Here is a 19,623-nt window from a genome sequence, read left to right on the forward strand (position 1 = left end):
TGTTTTCGGTTGTTTGGTTTTTTTAGTGATCTAGACAGTTACAGAACTCCGCTGCTAGTGAAATTCCTTTACTTTGTTGTTCACAAAGGGACACAATGGATGTAGCTGTTGGTATTCAATTGAAATGCCACAGGTGATTCCCATGCAAAATCTAGTTGAATAATTTCATTTCAAAACAAAACGGAGTCAGAAGGATTGCTTTCATGTTTATTCCAACTCTTCAGAGTTCACTAACAGGAGCTCCCATTTTCACACTGAGTGTTGTTTTTATAAGGAGTCTGTTATCTAAACTGATGGAGCACTTTAAAAACATCACTAGATTTAGTTATTGTACTATAATTGCTCTTGCAGACATTGTTCTGGTTATGCTTTATTTTTGTTTCGGGTTTTTTTTTCCCTCACCCTCTCCGTGAAGGGAGGCTACAGAATGTTTCTCGACATGTATCTCTTCTTTCCCCACCGAGTAAAAGCCGTTTTATGATTCAAGGTAATGGTTTTAGCTGAAGCATTCTGGAGTAGTGGTTCTGGACTTTCACTATGGAAGAAAGCCTATTTTTCTAAATTTTCTAAAGGCTTAGGAATGAAGAATAGTATGTGGCTTATTAGGCTTTCTGAAGTAAAATTCTCTGCACAGGCTGCAGAGACACATGAAGGAGTTAATTGGTCTTTCTAATTGGATGAATTGTCTTGTTCAGAACTTGTTATTACATTCTGTGAAACCCTTGCTGCAAGAAGAAAAAATTAAATCATCTGACTGAGGTCACTGGTGGATGTAGCACAAGATCTATTACTGTTATTTGAGGATTATGAGTCTATAGAGGACATGCATTCTTTATGGTCTTTCAGCTGCTCGAATGAACTATTTTAGTGGTAAATGACACCTTCTGGGAAGTTCATCTGAAGATGCATTATTTTCTGTTCTTTGCGGTTTGGGAATGCATTAATACCCAAAAATGTAAAATACATTTTTATTCATGTTTAAGGATATATTGAACAAAATTTGTCTTGTTTGGTGGTGCCTGAATTGTTAGATTCATTACACAAACTTTAGTGAGATTCAGTAGGGAAAAATCATGTCATAGTCCGAGCTTGTGGACAGACTCTTTATGTAACTTATTGATTAGGATCCTGCTAGAGTACGTGAAACTTTTGAAAACCTAGCTTGTTTTCTAAAAAGTGCTTCTCATTTTTGAGTGAAATTTATTTTATAGTTTTATAAAGAGAAACTTAGCTACATTTATGCACTTATCTGAAAAACTTGTTCCTTCATTTGCCTGAATTGCCCAGTTGTTTTGTCTTGTTCATTGAAGCAAGAAATGCCAAAGTACTGTATGCTCTCAGAAATCTTCTCATTTCCCTGTCTTGCCTACTGGACAACTAGGTTGATGGTTCATCTGCCAAAATTCAGCCCAGAAATGGAACCTGCTATTCTCCCTTAGCTTGTGCTTTTTGAAAAAGAATAGTTGTCCCATAGCTCAGAAAAAAAGAAGTCATGCCACCAAATGGCAGAGAGTTCTTCTCAAGTGTATTTATTAAATAATATCATTTTGTCTCACATGTTTAGTTTTATTTTAAAAGGGAAAATTATTGAGAAATCTCAGCATCATTTTTGTGACGCAAATTAGTTTTAAAACTAAAAAACGTATGTCAAAACCCTTCTTCAGGTTCCTAATGGCAGTTTTGAACCAATTTCTGCATCCTCTGGTACCCATGTTGACAGGCAGCTTGCCTCCCATTCTGAAGGTGGTTCCTGGGAGCTAGTGAATTATTACAATCAACTTTGTGGAGCTGTTACACCCTTGATGAAGATGTAGCATAAATTTAATACTGAAATTAATCTCAGCATTGTTTTGTCCATTATGTGAAGGAGATGGAGAGAGGAGCACTTTGCTGCGCCAGAACATTTTGGTGTTTTTCCTAATCTTACTATTGAAATATACAGGACAAACCAAACAGACTGTAGAGGATAATACTTTTAAATAAGTTTCTAACTGTCTTTACAGTAGCACATGCATAAACATTTCCTGAGAATTTTGTAAATCAAACTTAGGATCTGTTTACTAGATAGTAGTGTAAAAGCAATTGTAGAACTTTGATTTAATATATGTTTACTGTAGAGTAAACTTCATAACAAGCTAATTAATGTAGACACAGGACTTGAAATGAGATTCCCATCACAGCTGATGAAGGCTGAGCTTAAGCAGAATAACTTAGAGGGTTTGAATGCTGTTATAACTAAGGATTATGAATATAATTTTTTTATATATCATTTGGTCTCACTGCTGATGTGTAATCCAGTGTAGCTACAACTGAGAAAAATTAAGAAAGTAGTCTGTTGACTAGAGAGCTAGCTTAAGATAAAACTGAGTTGCCCTAGAACCTGCCTGTGGCAAGAGGAAGGGGTAATATGGGAAGAGACTGGAAAGTAAGCAAGTTAGGTGAGGATGTTCATCATTATAATTACATATCTGTCATCTTTACTGCTGTCTTATATAGCCTATTTGCCCAGCACAGCATTTATCAGGGATGGATACGATTTAAAGAATTAACAACATCCTCTTATCCTCTGAGTTGAGAGCCCTCCAGTTAGCCTGCTGCATATGAAACTTTTGGGATAATTTTATTACAAGATGTTTCTTCCCTATTAACATGTTAACAGTTGTATGAAAAGCTTATGTATCAGTGAATCAGTGGAGGAGCATGTGTGACCTCCCTGAGAATTTTGAAACTTAACATGGTGATGCAGGCTGCTGTGTTAGGTTAATGATTATCTCTACCCCAAAAGCATCCAATGTCCACTGCTTACACATCACCCTGCAGTTTACCTTGTATCATTCAAAGATTTAGGTAACATTAGATCAGGTGATATGTTTTTTTCTTGACACTCAGGTACCCAGATAGAAAACTGCTTGCCTCTGTCAGGTATCCTGTATTCAAGGAGACTTTTTGTCTACCTGTGTTATTTGGTTTCTGTGCAACCTTTCCATTACCTAAGGCTTGATTTAACCAAAACAGGTTCTTGCTTGAAGGATGTTGAGCCTTCAGCACTCAAGTCTTATTTTGGGTTCTCTTTAATCAGGAAGTTAACTTTAGTTTTCTTCCTGTATACTTACGTACATAACTTTGTCTTGGGCAGCGCTGTTGTCTCTTTAGCATGAATAAAGCAGGGAAATACAACTGCATAAACTAGCTTGAACAAATCATTACAGTTAGGGAGTGGGAAGAAAAGGTTGGGCAGCAAATTAAATCTCATATTTTGAGTGCAGGTTTCACTTTTCTGTGTTTCAATGTTAATGCAGACATTAACATTGAATCTTATTGCTGAATTTTACCTGGGAGCAGAATTTACATTAATCAATTCTGCCAGCTGCTTGAGAAGTGGTATAACTTACTTCCCCCATGCCCTTTTCTGTTTTAAAGAATATAATTCCAACAGGGAACATCAGTGTTTCCAGTACTGTTTTGTTGTCAAATCATTGCTAAGAAGGTACTGCGAAGAAATTTAGTTTTAGCCTAGCCAAAATCAGGACACAACAGAAGCTGTAAAACTGCCAACTTTTCTTAAATCCAAAAATTTGAAAGAACGGGAAGGGAGGTTGCCAATGGGAAGGTGCATTCAGTTTGGGTGTGAAAATCTGTCCAAGTGAATACTACCCTAAATTCTCAGCCTCATTCAACTGGTTGTGCTTTGAAATATTTTTTAAAGCCAGTCCTTTTTCTAGGTGGGTCATAGGGTGATGACTGATTCTATAGAAGATAGACAACAACTTTGAGAAATAGAAAAAGACTAGTCAATTCCACAAAAATCTGGAATATTTTTGGTTTATAAAGGGATTTATTCTATTTAAGAATGTCAAATACTATTTGGAAAAAGGAAAAAAGTAATGCATTCTAGTTGTCCATTAAGTGGTAAATGCAGATTCCAGAACATAGCTTGAGTTTATGGAAGTACCAGTTCACCATTGCTGAACTGTAAAGATAATGATGACTTGTAAAACAAACAATATTTCTTTTTGTTCTCTGACTTGGAACCAGAATACAGCCAAGTATGCAAAATCCCAGAGCACTTGAATTATTAATTATTATTCTTCCTGTGGACTGAGACAGAGCTTTTTACAGTGAAAAATGGTATCATCTGCTCGTGTGAAAATGCAAGTTGAAACAACTGTTGTAGCAGAATTTTCCATTACTTTTTAACCAGTATCTGTATAAACCACTCACACACACACATACACATATATATATAATATATAAATAGTGTATGTATTTGCATGTTTCTGTGTCTTTGTGTTTTAAGTAGTCATAAAAAATGACATCATGAGTAGTTTTAATTTAAGATTAAATTTAGACACACAGTGATAAGAAGATGCACAACAAAAAAACTGCAGCACCTGCTTGTGTGAAAATACAGAAGATCTGAATTAGAAAGGGAATGGGGATATGTGTGCCTCCTTTACTTTATTGTAACTTCAGCAGCAGCTCTCTGGAAGTTTTGTACCATATAGTAAGAATGCAATAAATTATATTGTATTATGTGACAGGTTTCTCATATATGCAGGCAGAAAAAAATGCATAAAAGGTATGATTTTCTAATATGTTGGGAGAAGTTTCATTGTCTTTTCTAAGGTGTTGTGTTGCCAAATTCAGCAAATTCCAATTTATTTCCCATATTTGTTCTATTTTAGGTCCCAAATCTGATCCCTGTTCTTATATTTAAATTGGGAAGACCTTTGGAGCCTGCACTTTACAGGGAGATATTGTATACTTTGCCTACACTTGGTGTACATAAGGTCAGAATGAAAGATTTTTAATACAATGAAAACTGTATCAATAAAAGGTCATGAATTTATAAAAACTGTTTAGACTGAGCAATGTATATCTTGCTTAACTGATTTTTAGGCTTTTGCATTACTTTGTAATATTTTGGATGAGATATGGTATTTGTTTTAAAGTTAAATGTACACTACACTTCACTGTCTGCACTGCATGATCATTATATATGTCATGAGAGGATGCTCTTGGACTTGTTGCTTGCTAAAGTTTTTTGGAAAATGACTTCCAGTCTTTTTCTGATATTGCACTTGGCTCATTTTTCATGGTTGTACTTGGTTGTAAATTAATGATTTGTAGGTTACTCTTTGTCCTTGGACATATACAATAACAAAAACACTTGGTTAAAAATTTCTTTCAGGTTTGTGTAGCTCAGATTCTACGTGCCATACACATGCTGGGGAGCACAGCTAAGCTCAGAGCAATTGCCTCACGGCTGATGACATCATTATGGGAAAGACAGGTTAGAAACTTCTTGTAGTGTCACTATAAGTCCAGTAGAAAAACTTCATTCCCATTAACCAAGGAAGAAAATAATTGTAGAACATTGCTTCTACTATGTCTCTGTCAGCATTATGAAGTAAATGGTGTTAATGGTGTCTGTACTGATCTTCTAGTAGAGTATTTAAATAGTATGTCTTTCATGAAACTGTATTTTCATTTCATGACATCTGAAACTGTGATTAGAAAAAGAAATTGTTTGACAGATGGCTTTCTGCTTTTCATTATATGCAGTAAGAACAAGATCTTATTGTTGTGGTTTAACCCCAGCCAGCAACCAAGTACCATGCAGCCACTCACACCCCCACCCACCAGTAAGACTGGGGAGAAAAATCAGAAAGGTTGGAAGAGGGTTGAGATATCTGGGTTGAGATAGATAGTTTAATAGGGAAAGCAAAAGCTGTGTACACAAGCCAAATAAACAAGGAATTAATTCACTGCTTTCCATGGGCGGACAGGTGTTCAGCCACCTCCAGGAGAGAGATCATGTGTAATGGTGGCTTGGGAAGACAAATGTCATCAATTCAAATGTCTCTCCCTTCCTTCTTCTCTCCACTTTATATCCGGAGCATGATGTTATGTGGTCTGGAATATCCCTCTGATCAGTTTGGGTCACCCATCCTAGCTGTGTCTCCACCCAACCTCACTAGCATCCCCAACTTTCTTTCCCAGCATGAAAAGCAGAGAAGGCCTTGGCTGTGGGTAGGCTCTGCTCAGCAATAATGAAAACATCTCGGTATTGTCAGCGCTGTGTTCAACACAAATCCAAAACAGCCCCATTCCAGCCATTGTTAAAAGAATGAACTCTATCCCAAACAAAATCAGCACAATAATTTGCTTCTGACTTTTTTGAAGTTGCAATTGAGACCTCATCTGCAAAAGCCAGTTTGATCTCAATGTGGTATTAGAGGCAAATAATGAAAAAAAGCAAAATATGGTATGCAGTAATAAAAGTCGAAGTGTAGAAGTGCTACCAACTGAAAATCTGGTCACGCTTTTAAAGGTGTGATGATCATTTGAAATGAAATCTTTTCTAGGATCGCATTTATCCAGAACTGCAGAAGTTCTTGGCAATGTCTGATATGCCCTCTGTGTCTATTGACAAAGATGCTCAATGGGAAAAGCTGATTGCTAAAGCTGCTTGTATAAGAGATATATGTAGGCTGAGGTAAGTGCAAGTGTTACCTATCTTATATCTTTGTAAGGGAAAAGAGTTGTTTTCAGAAAATCTGCAACATTACTTTTACTTATTCTGTTACATTAATTGTGAGTAATATTTCTCTAGTTGAGACACTGACTCAGCCATTGCTAATCTGAGCAGTTACTAAGTTTTGGGTTTTCTATTATGACCAATAGAACACACATACAAATGCTGTTAAAATTAAATTATCTTCATCATGGAACTAAAGATGCATCATACACTGGTCCAGGGCAGAAACTTCAGGCATAACACTTACAGATTAGAAAAAAGGAGGGATGAAAAATAGAAAAAAGAACTAATATCTCTCATTTGATCTATTCAAAGAAGGATAGAATTTTTTTTTTCTGAAAACTATATTTTGTCATGTGTACATTTTTGGTTCTTTATTCAGGTATAATACCACTGTTGTACAGGTATAACTGGATAATACATTGAACCTTTCTAGCTCTAATAATCCATAAATATCAGTACTTGATAATAATTTAGAGTTCCTGTAAAGGGTATTTTTAAGTGCATTAGTATTTACTACCTGGTTTTACGTGCACCCTATAATCTTTTCTGTTTGTCACCTATCTTGGGTTCCGGTTTTCACTTTCTTTCTTGAAGGTCAGCTACTAACAGCTGAGAAGGTTCAGATAACTTGACTATCAACTAAAAACAAATTCCTAAAGAAAATAATATTTTCTTTTACCTCTTCAACCTTCTTCCATTTTGCCAGACAGTATTTTTCAATAAGTTTTTTTAAAGTGAAAAGCAGGAGAGAAATCTCTATGCACCTGTAGAATTTTTGCCGGTTAAGTAGAATAGCTGGAGTTCAGGTGCATGCACATTCTTCATGCATTTAGAAATTATTTTGAAGAAAGTGTGAACAAATAGATAAGTCACAATTTACCATGCATATAAATCACCTACCAGACACCATTTACCAGAATCGCTTACAGAGATAGTATGAGGAACTGCTGACCACCTTGCCACCCACAACCCAATAAAACTGAATGGATAGTTAAAAGACTGGAGAGCTAAAGCAGCCCATACAGCCAGTGAGAGAAAGACAAGTGGCATTGCAGCAGGAAAAAAAAAAAGAAGAAAAGGGACAACATAACTCTCTCATGTAAAAAGGACAGAAAACATTTGGTGCCGAAATCTCCACCAATACACAGTAGTAACTACTTGCAGGAGACTTCAACAAAGAATTATAAAATAGTGCATTTGAACTTTCACTCTCTGTCCCTTCTTGAATGATGTAATCTTTTAGTGAACACAACATGCTTAGACAAAACCTTCTACAACTTAACCACTCAGTGATCTTTTTTTTGGAACTTGATGGCTGCTGATTTAATTCCCCATGTCACTCAGCCTTTAGAGCACTCTGTCATATCTTCCTTGTATGTTTTTTTTTAATGTGTGTGTGAACTCCCACTTCTAGGCAGTTTTACTTGTCGCTTAAATAAAAACAGCAATTAATAATTTTTTGTGTATAAATCATAGCTTGTGTTTATGTGTGAATATTGCCTTTTATTTTCTTTTTTTTTCCTTTAGACCATACCAGCATGGAGCAGACATGTTGGCTGCAATTTCCCAGGTGTTAAATGAATGCACAAAACCTGATCAAGCTTCACCCGCTGCCATAGTATTACAGGGTCTACGAGCGCTTTGTGAGGCTGAGGTAAGATTAAATTGGCTTGTCCTTGTGTTTCGAGTTTTGCTTATGGTTCGTGAACTTTTTTCCCAGTTGGCTCTTTTTTAAGAGTACATTGAGTTGCTGTAGAATTTCTTTTTCTTCTGACAAATTTAATTCTTCTCTTCCAACATAAGTTAATAGTTCCTGGGAAATTGTACTGTGATCTCCTACCACAGCAGATCAGCCCTTCAGTGCATGAGCTGAAATTTTAAATCAGCTTTGCCAGTTTATTGCAAAGACATCATTCCTTGCATTTTTCCTTGAGATTTGAAAAGGAAAACTGTTTGGTACATAATTTTGATTGGCTGAAAGGCACTTAAATAATGTAATTTTTATATCTTCTTACTGGCCTGCTCTGCTGTGTCTTGTTTATAGAGTGTACCAGAGAGGTAGTGAAATCACTTAGAAGCTGGGAGGGTTACTATAATGTGTCCATTGCTTACTGATGAAGAGGGCAAGTAAGCTTTGGGGCAAGCTGCCCAGAGAGATTGTGCCGTGTCCTTCCCTGAAGAATTTCCCATTCTTTTTGGATACAACGCTAAGCAACTGGATCTGATCTTATTGTAACCCTGCTTTGAGCAGGAGGCTGGGCTGGAAATATCATGAGGTCCCTTTGAACCCAAATAGTGATGCTATGATATCTCTAAGCTAGGAGACAAGGCTCTTTGTTTCCACATCCCAGACAGTGATATCCAGTGTTGTGATGCAGGCACAGACATGCTGTGAGTCTGCTACTGACAAACTGTACTATACAGGCCATCAGAGTAGTGAACTAATTATATCCTGAAGGAATATTTGATTACCCATTCTCTGCCAAACAGCAATTTTATGTTTATCCACTTCGACACTTCCACTGCAGCGTTCACTGCAGTAACACCAGCTATTGCCACATTATCTGAAATCACTGAGCAGTTCAAGAACAATATAGTGAATCATCCATAGATGTTGGTATTCAATATCATTAAAAATAGTCATACAATGATTGTTAAGAAACAATTTATTTTGGGTAATTTTTTGTTTGCATTTGGTGTGCAGTTTGGTTCTTCTTAAGATCATATAGATTCTTTGAATGCTGGCTTTGGTATTGAATCAGTGTTTTCCCAGGCTGGATTATATTTAGACTTGCAAAAAGGTAGGAGTTAGATATATGATAAATTTCCTGCTATAATAAGCTACATTTCCTACATCCTACTATAATAACCTCATTTGAGAACAGATGTATACTGTACCACTGTTGAGGACTGGAAGGCTAAGACTATTCAAGATGGAAGAAAGGAAGGAGGGATGGATAGACTTTGTGAATGTTACTAGTTTTTCCTGTCCAAATTGTACTCGCTTTATTTCTCCAGCTACAGTGTAGTGTTCTGGGAGACCTAATCTACCACATAACTATTCTGAAACTTCAACAGGGAATTCTCTTGTGGTTTGGCTAGCTGGGTTACCATTTGGGTTAAGTAATTTAATCTGTTATTTATTGTTTAGACTGTAGTTTGCAGTGCATAAAAGACATAATCATAGACATTGGTTTTGTTTTGGGGTTTTCTGTCTCTGCTGCTGACTTAAGGGAAAGGGATATAGTCTCCGAGCTTTTCCACATGCAGCTGCTTAGATGTAGGATTTTAGGGAGCACCAAACTTTCAGTCAGCTTCTGAACCAGAATAATACATTTTGTTTTCATATGTATAGTGTTGACTCGGTTGATGATGGAACGCTATACACCACGTGGCTTTGTCAGGGATGAGTTCTGAGAGTCTTGGAAAGGCTCCTTTGTTAAAGTAATATGATAACAAAATGTGCTATAACATTGATTTCTTTTTTGGTTGACTCTTGTGTAAAAATAGTTATCCATTCTGCTGATTGCAGTAATTGTTTTGTATAAAGATAGTGACTTCATTCAAAGTGCATCCTGCATGAACAGTGTTAAGAGTATAGCTTTTGCAGGACTTGCAAGAAGGGCCAGCTGCTTCCACCCCCATTTTTTTTTTGGTAGGTGTAACATAAGGTCATTACTGAATAATGCACAGTGACTTGCACATCAAAAATGAAAAAAAACCACACAGTTCTTGCCAAATCACATTTCCTCTTTTTCAGCATGTAATTCTATTTTCCCCCAGTGATTTCAACAGAAGCTAGTGTTCTTCATTTCAAGCTATCTTGGCATCTAATCGATTTCATGTATCAAGTACAGTATGCAAGCCAAGAAACATTTAAGAATAAAATTTCTAAGCATAGTGTTTAAATTCCCTTTCCATTGAAATGTTGTTGTTCTTTATTTTTCTCCTAAAATTTCTCACCTTTTAGGACTGTAGGTTACCTGAAGCAGATGTGCTTTGTCTCTCCTCAGCATCTGTAAATTTAGCTTTTAGTTTTTTTCCCATCCAGCAGTCAGTGTTTTGTGGGGTGGCAAGCTTGCTATTCTAAAATCAATATTTAAAATACAAGAAAACATAAACCTAAACCAAAATATGTTGTACCAAAAGTACTGTGTGATTGTTAATGTCTCCAGATGACAATGATATGTTAATTTGAACAAACCAGAATGAAAAACCCCCATGCAACAAAAAATGAAAACAGACTTAATAAGTTTTACCAAAGTATGACACTAGCATGTCTAGATCTCTAAACACAGGTTTTCTGCATAGCACCCATCCTTTTTTTTTCAGACAGTAATTGGCATACCAATGTTGTAAAATTCTCTTATCTTGCTAGTTTTCTAGAGTATTTTGCATTTTCAGAGGGCAGGTTTGTGGAGCTGAAAGTGCCCATGGAATCACAAGGCTTTTCCTTGGGGATTCATGACTAGGAGGTAAATTTCATCACAAGGTGCTTATCACAGTTGCACTTTCCTTCAGGAAGACACCATGTAAAGGTTATTACTGCTTTTATAACCTTTCTATTTTTACTGTGGGTTTTTATGGTGGGTAAAGTACCAGTTTCCCACTGTTCCTATCCCCCTGTTCCATCAGTTTACAGTATGTCATTTGGTAGGAGTTTTCTGTAGGACAGCTGTTAAGTTGCAAGTCTAGAAAATACCATCTGAGAAGGAACTGTACAGACTTAAGATAGATCTGAAAATTCTGTTAGGGTGCTGGCTATTGTTTAAGGCCTTTCTTCACCTCTTATGTGAAGTTGGAGAATGTGTGTGTTACTATGGGAAAAAATGAAAGTAAACATGCTTCGCTAGCTAATGATTTGTTAGTCTTCCTAAATTACAGTATCAAACCCCCAAATGCACAACTTCTTTTCCCTATGTATTAATACATGTTGTGTGTGCCAGACAACTAACTCATTACAAATTTAACATTTCTAGATAGCTGATGAGGAATTTCCAGTGTTAATAGATATGTCTGTTTTTCTGAACACTGGAAGATCTTTTTTCTTATTCTTACAAACAGTCTGTTTTGAAAGAATGGAAAGAGAGGTATCATTTTCCCTTGGAATGTTACCAGATGAGGTCTTTCTAGCCATCAGTGGTTGTTACCATAGAAACACTTTCATGGGTTTGCTGTTCCTGAAATGGGTTCAACTCAAAATGTGTCTTTGGTTTTTTAAACTGCACCCTGAAATGTGTTTTGCAATCACTGTAGTGACTTCTTAATTTGGCAATTACCTGCATTCAGAGATACAAAATACTCTGTTTTTTCAGTGCAGAATATTACTAAATCTACCTTTCTCAATGCCTTTGTGGAATATCTTCATAAACATGCCTTTTATTTGATTTTGTTACATAGATCAATTTGTATTTCTCAATGTCTTTGTTCTCTGTTGCTTTGTTGTAATTTTTTATGCCTGAAAGACATTTTCATGGCATTTTCATGGCAATTGCAAATCAAGACTTTTAAGTCTTGATTTGCAATTTTTCACTTTAGAAGGCTGAAGATTATACTTTGCTTTGCCATTGCTATTTTAAAATTTTTGTCTAGACTTTGGTTCTAAGCATACATGGTTTTGGGTTTGGGGTTTTTTTGTGTTGTGGTTCTGTGGGGTGGGTGGGGTAGGGTGAACAGAATTATAGTTTCTTGGGGTTTTTGGTTCTATTTGTTGGGGTTTTTTGTTATTTATTTGGTTGTATTTTTCCTTGTTTTGTACTCTTTTTGTTGCAGTGGAGCCTGACATCTGAAAGACAAGTAGTAACAACAGATAAATTACAGACAGAATTATTTTAGGTATGGTGGCAAAATTCTGTAATGTTAAGTTCTCCACAGGTAGCAACATTAAGGTTTGATGAAATGCTCCATGAAAATTACTTGAGTTTTCAGAAAAATACACTGCTTATTATCAAGAGAAAGCATGGGCAACTGGAAACATCTCACAAGGAAAAAGGAACAACTTACAGTACTGCTTTTTATGACTTCAGCTAGAACTGTACCACCGACTGGAGCATCTTACAGACTTTTTCAGTGCCTGGAAATGCAAAATGTTGTACTGACTGCTTGTTGAGCTGTCATGCAGATCTTTGAAGGTGAAAAGAAGCTTGGTGAGATGTGTGTTGTTTCCAGGAAGGAAATTATGTATCCCAGAAGACCAATTATGTATCATGTTGTGCTCTGGTACAGCATAAATGCCTTAGTATTGGGTATTAGTTATTTAGTATTTATAGTTGGACAGTTTCCAACAGTTTCTAGATTATAAACTTTTGTGTTTTGCATTTGTTCTGCAGGTTTTTTTTTGCTTTTATTGTTTTTAAAGATTAAAGGCAATTGGTTTTGGGGGCCTCCCAGCAAAAATATATTGCTCAGTGGCTTCCTCTGCTTTCATCCTATTGTCCCAGAGACAGCTTGCTTTTTACCTAATTTGACCAAGTTAAGTAGAGCAGTAATGTGGTATGAAGATACATATATTGCTTACAGTGTATTATTTATTCGTACAGCTAGTTGCTTTCCTTCACTACTGGTGAATTACTGTGCAGTATTACTGTGATGTCAGTTGATCTACAAGTGAATTTTTAACATGCTTGCTTTTTTACTTTTTATGAACCATATATTCCTGTTCTCAAGAAGGAAGAGCAAGAACAAGGACTGGAAAGAAAAGTTATTTAAGGGAAGTTGGGATAGCTGTTAGTTATGATGCCTCCCTCTTTGCTTGCAGGTTGTTTGCATCCGTTCTACGTGGAATGCTCTGTCTCCAAAGCTGAGTTGTGATACAAGACCACTCATTTTAAAAGCACTGAATGAATTGTTTTCCCTGGTTCCCTCATTAACAGTGAACACAAATGAATTTGAAGTAAGTACTTATAGACTAAGATGAGTCTTTCTTTTAGTATATCTTTGTATGTAACTTTTACATAAGCCTGCTTGATCTTGATAAAATTGCACCCACTGCCCAGTTCAGATTAGTCAAATTAATGTTTCATACAATTTCAGTTTTCACTTGCATTAGTGAATCCTGGGAAATAGATAGGAAATTCCAGTGGGAGGTTAATCCATGGTTTCCCTCTCACAGAATGTGTAGAGATGTGAATATGTCTGGAGTTAGAGCTGCACTCCTTCCACTTTCCTAGCTCAATCTATGTTGATGTGGCAGTAAGTTGTTGGACATAACTGCCTCTATTTCAACTACTTATTTGGTAAAAAAAAAGCATATTTTCTTTGTTTTTGTAGAAATTCAAAGCTCAAGTTATCAGCTTCCTTTGGAACAATACACAGAACGAGGTAAGTGATATAATTGAAAACATTCATTTCTGATGTCAGCAAGAAGATACTAAGTTTTATACTTTTCTGTCAAGACAGTGTCAGTAATCTAATTTTCTAATAGCGTTTTGTTCCTGTTGCTTAACACTTTTTCTGAAGCAATGTACTACACGTAAAAGGTGGTAACTGAAGGTTCTAACTTCTGCCATTTCCAAGGAGAATTACAAACAAACTCTGCACTACTATGTCCTCACCTCAAGTGATGGGAACAATTTTGGGCACCACAATATAAGAAAGACATTAAATTTTTAGAGAGCATCCAAAGAATGGCCACAAAGATGGCAAAAGGCCTTGAAGGGAAGTCGTATGAGGAATGGCTGAGGTCACTTGGTCTGTTCAGCCTGGAGGTGACTGAGGGCAGACCTCATTGTAGTCTGCATCTTCCTCATAAGGGGAAGAGGAGGGGCAGACACTAATCTCTGCTCTTAGGTGGCCAGTGACAGGACCCGAGGGAATGTCCTGAAGCTGTGTCAAGCGAGGTTTAGGATGAATATTAGAAAAAGGTTCTTCCCCCAAAGGGTGGTTGCGCATTGGAACAGCTCCCCAGGAAAGTGATCATTGCACCAAGCCTGACACAATTCAAGAAGTGTTTGGATAATGCTCTCAGGCACAAGGTGTGACTCTTGGGGATGTCCTGTGCAGGGCCAGGAGTTGGATGCAATGATCCTTGTGGGTGCCTTCCAACTCAGCATATTCTGTGAAACTTGTTCGACTTCCTCTGCAAAATTTCAGCCTCAACATGGTGAAGCATTCTTGACAAAGGTGCTGCTATGCCAGCTAACTCAATTCACTTGTGGAGTATTATAATGCAGTGGAAATGTTGGGACTATCATCACCATGGTGCTGGTGGAAGTAGTGTATTTTAGTTTAAGACTAAACCTTTTGTCAGCCTATTTTAGTGAATTTTTCAGCCCCATGGTTAATCCCAGATGACAGCTAAGTATCATGCAGCCACTAGTTCACTCCCCTTCCTTGTGGTGGGATGGGTACAGGAATTGGAAAAAGGTAAACCCCAGGGACTGAGACAAGGACAGGTTCATAAGTGAAATAAAGTAGCTGTAATAATAGCAACAACAAAATAACAGTAACAATAATAATAGAAAGGGGATATAAAAGAAAGGGGATATAAAAATAGATAAAGAGGAATAAAACTCAATTACAAACAAGTGTTGCACAATACAATTGCTCACCACCTACTGAGGGATGCCCAGTCTATCTCTGAGCAGTAATGGGTACTCTCTGGCCAACTTCCCTGAGTTTATATACTAGGCATAAAGTTTTATGATATGCAATATCTCTTTGGTCAGTTCAGGTCATCTGCCTTGACCTTGCTCCCTCTGAGCATCTTGTGCACCTCCACATTGGCATAGGAAGCTAGAGTAAGCACTTAGCAACAGCTAAAACATCAATATGCTATCAACATTATTCTCCTAGCTTGGGTATTTCTACCTGAAGTAGAATGCTCAGAATGATTGTTATCAAACCTAGATAATTGGTCTTGCTGCTTTGCATTGTGTATATAAAAAGTAAGCAATTGAGAGTGCGCCTCAGGAAAATATTGTTGAACTCTTTTTCAGCATTCAGTGTTTATTTGATAAGCTTTTTGCATGTGGCGTTTCTAGTAGGTAGCAATACTATATGCTGTGTTTGTGATTTTCTTTCTCTTCCTATTAATTTTCTAGGATGCCCTTGTAGCCATTTCAGCCTATAAATCACTCTCATCATTTGACTCTGGAGAACATACAATTCTTCATCTTCCTGGACAGGTAACCATGTTTGATAGTAAGCACATCTGATACTTCCATCTGACATAGATTATATCCTTGTGCCACAGTCCTTGTGCCTTCTCTGACAGAAATTCAGGAGAGCCTCCTGAAGAAATACAAGCTCCTGCTGGTAACATCAGATGATGTCATGTATGATTGGAATAGCTAAGTCTTATAAGCAGGGAAAGGCACAGATGAAACGTAAGGCTAAGCAGTCAGAAGGTAGTTTTTCTTTGTTATTAAACTAGCGGCTTTTTTTGGGGCAGCTGATTTGCATTTTATGCTCTTCTGTTAGTGCTTGCATTTGAGTCTTGGCACTAAACAGCTCTTGTGATTGCTGTTTCATCCACTGCAGTCACACTCATGAATAGGGCTTTTGTTCACAAGACAGGCAAGTCAGTTTGAAAAGTAGGTGCAATTTTTGGAACTAAGCTGAAAAGTTTTCCCATTTTTGTTGTGAACTTTTACAGCATAACATCTTACTTGTTTGTCATAAAGACAGTCAGAAAAGACTTGAGGTACTTACTAAAAGGTTTTTTATGTGTGTAGAGTGCAGTTAAACTCTGAAACTTCTGATTAGGTGACTCAATAACCTAACAGAATGCAAGAATACAAGGAGATGAGCATAAGGTAATCTGTGTGACTCTTCTTTTACATTATATGAGAGACTAGGCAGTACTCAGTAGTCCATTAGTACTTCATGGAATAGTGAATCCTATGGCTTTGTAGTAAAGGTTTTATTTACTGCTTTATTATATGATAGGCTCCATTTGTGTGTTGTAACTGGTTGTTATTAAAAGGCTGGAATATGCAACTTTAGAAAACATACTTTATATAAATCAGTGAGAAGAGTTCAGCATAAACCTTAAAAATGAAAAATGTGTTTCACATAGAAGATCACAGGATACAATAAGGGAAATAGATAAACTCTGCTGCAAGACTAAATATTTCATAGTAGTATATAGTTCTATATTACAAGTGCAGTTACTTTACAGTCATAGTGCTTGTGCAATACTTTACAGAAAGTGAGTAAATATGTTTTAATTGAAAGAAATGCAAATATATTGCAGTTTTTCAAGTTCAAAAAAATTATGTAAAAGTAGTGTCTAACAGAAATGTTTTATTTGTATTTAAAGTGCCAATATAAAATATTGTTAACCTGAAGAAGAATCAGGGTGAAACTAAAGGTTTTGAATATTATTTCAGCTGTAAGTGTCAAGATTAATTTTGAAAAAGATGAAAGATATGTGTTTACACACCCTGTGATTTTTAGCAACCAGTTTTGCCTTTCAGTCAGGTAGAAGAAAAGCTTTTATTCATTAAGCTTCAAATTTATGAAATAGAGTGAAAACAATGAAATGGAGAATTTTTCATATTTAGTTGGTATTTTTGACACTCGCAATCATGAATAGTAGTGAGGACTTGGGATTTTTGTGCTGACATTTAATTTTCTTAAAATCTTCCAGGCACGACCAGAAGTTGACTCACTGGAAGAGATAGACATGAATGAAGACGACGAGGATCAGGAGGCAAATCTCTTTGTTCCGGGTTCTTCATATATCAAGCTGTTGTCTCTAACACCAGCTGCTGTTTTAGGAGGTATAATATATCCAGTGTTTGAGTTCACAAATAGGGAATCACAGTGACTGTACAGACCTGGGGCTCTTTTAGAATGGAGTGTCACATTAAAGTGCAGGCTTTCTTTTTTTCAGTAACAAATGATGGGACAAAATGTAAAGTAAAAAATGAAGCCCACAACCCATTTCCAGGAAGATCATGTGACAGAGGTCCTGATGGTGGGGAAAAATTAAAATTCTTTACCCATCCTAAAGTGAAAGCCAGTTCTTATTATATACTTCAAGTAATCACTGTTTCATGAGAGTGACCTCAGTAGGGAGGACTGAACAGATCTTTCTAAAGGCAATTTTGTGTTTTAGCCTGGGACAGATGGAAGTAAAATATTATTTATATGTATTGTTTTGTAAACAGTGTATTAATGGTATGAAAGCAATGCTGTACACAAAATCTGCTTAATTGATTAAGATATCAGTGCTATGCTCAATGCATAATTTTAGTGATGCATATTGATACTGAAGTATGCTTCAACAGGTGGTCTCTGACACTTGTTCTGAAACCTGTGCAGTTGAATTACCAGAAATGCTCATTGTCTTACAGTTACAAGATTTGAGATAGTGTGTCAGGACATAAACATTGTTTTTTCATTCTTTTTAGAATACATGGGATCTTCATGTGTGATTGCAGGCTATAAACATTACCATGAGATAGCAGGTGGCATTTTGTAGTATTTTCTCCCAGTGGAGGTTTCTAAAAGAATCTGTTTGTCAAACTCTGAATGCATGGGCCTCTGGAATGTATACAGCCCAACCTAGAGAGTCCTAACTACTAAATCCTGGAAGCTTTGTGGGGGAGAATGACATAACCTAGTTCAATGAAAGAGAGTGATGTATCTTGACAGAAAATCTGTGTAATGAATGTTGAAGTAGCCAGTTTTCTAGGAGGACAGGAAACCAAAATGGAGTTTAAAGTGAATACTCTGGATACAGAGCTGCAGCAACCACAGACTGGTATCAAAAAGATTGAATGGAAACATTCACTAAGCCATTTCTCCCTCAGAGGTGTGTTCTAATATTGTTATTTAACACAGTGTCCAGAACACTTGAGCAAAAGCTTTAGAGACTGGTTGGAGTGATTGTTGAGAGTGAATTGCTTCACCAAAGAGTATGAAACTGGGTTAATGAGGCAATGTCAAAGACAGGCAAAAAGCCACAGAGTGCCTGTTCTATGGGAGCTGAATCTGGGTCATCTCATTTGGTGGAATTCTTGTGGTGCATGTTATTGAGATTAATAATATGAAACTACTTACAAGAAGCTTTGCAAAGTGGAGCTTTAGGTAGTATTTTGTCTCAAACTCCTTTAAAACTGGTTTATCACATCAGTTTTAGTATTGTTTCTACATACTAGATTCCCGGGGTATCAGAATGGGTATGACTGCCTTATTTTTTTTATTTTGATAGTTTTTCATTCTGGGTGCCTAAGACTTTTTTCAAATCTGGTAGTCAGAGAATTAAAAATAATTCATAAAAAGAACTATGAGCTTGATATCGTTGTTGTTAGTAATAAGGGTAGTATCCTTACTGCAGAGGAGATGATGATAATAACAATAGTAACAACACCAACAATAATAATAATCAAAATATTATTCATGTGATGCTAGTTGTCTTTGTTTACTGTCAGATTGATTTCAGTCATTAAAATACTGTATTTCTAGTATTTGCTGCACATGTAGTTGTTTCACTAAATTTGTCCAGATTTTAGTTTTGGTTTGAGTTATATTTGTCAGTCTACAGCCGAGGCGAGGCTTGTCCCCTACCTGAAGAATTGCTTCTGAACGACTTATATTTATGTCTTTTGGCATAACGAGTGAATGCAGTAATGTGACAACAGTGGTAAGGGGTCTCTATCAATGTGAATGGTTTCCAGAAGTGAAATGGCTTCCTCTTTCAGCATATTTCTTCTCTATTGTTGTAGCCATCCTAAACAAAAAAGTTTTTATAAAAAGTCTAGACCAGGTAGGTGGATAGTGTTTTCATGTCAACAAGTATCACCTCCTCCAATAAAACTGAAGTTTGAGGGTTGAAGACAAGGACTTAAGAGTTTCTGTCTGTATCACTGCAGAGAAAATTGCTGACTGCATTCCGCAGGTTTTGTTGAAAGGATATTGGCATTACAGGCAGAGGAAAAAATCCCGAGATGCAGGTGCCCTTCCTTACATGCTACAAAAACATTATTTAGATTCTGCTATGTGTCCTTCTGTTAACTATGTATTGTCGTTACTGTTATTTTGTAGCAATCAAAGAAGGCAATCAGCAGCTCATGGAATAGTTAAGGTATTTCTTTCCAACCTTCAATATACATATGTCAGTTTTGAATAAA

General features: G+C 36.6%; 1 protein-coding gene across 4 annotated transcripts in view; it reads left to right on the forward strand.

Annotated features, from left to right (window-relative positions):
- Nucleotides 1-19,623, forward strand: part of FOCAD (focadhesin) — an 88,714-nt gene that overhangs the window by 35,001 nt on the left and 34,090 nt on the right. For all 4 annotated transcript variants that reach the window (XM_064405765.1, XM_064405768.1, XM_064405766.1 and 1 more), the window contains 8 exons: nucleotides 4,686-4,790; nucleotides 5,192-5,293; nucleotides 6,369-6,499; nucleotides 8,072-8,198; nucleotides 13,302-13,436; nucleotides 13,814-13,864; nucleotides 15,586-15,669; nucleotides 17,136-17,268. In XM_064405765.1, coding sequence (XP_064261835.1) covers nucleotides 4,686-4,790; nucleotides 5,192-5,293; nucleotides 6,369-6,499; nucleotides 8,072-8,198; nucleotides 13,302-13,436; nucleotides 13,814-13,864; nucleotides 15,586-15,669; nucleotides 17,136-17,268 — 868 coding nt within the window. The remainder of the gene's footprint in view (nucleotides 1-4,685; nucleotides 4,791-5,191; nucleotides 5,294-6,368; nucleotides 6,500-8,071; nucleotides 8,199-13,301; nucleotides 13,437-13,813; nucleotides 13,865-15,585; nucleotides 15,670-17,135; nucleotides 17,269-19,623) is intronic.

This window comes from Passer domesticus, chromosome Z, assembly GCF_036417665.1.
Source record: "Passer domesticus isolate bPasDom1 chromosome Z, bPasDom1.hap1, whole genome shotgun sequence".
Lineage (NCBI taxonomy): Eukaryota > Metazoa > Chordata > Aves > Passeriformes > Passeridae > Passer > Passer domesticus.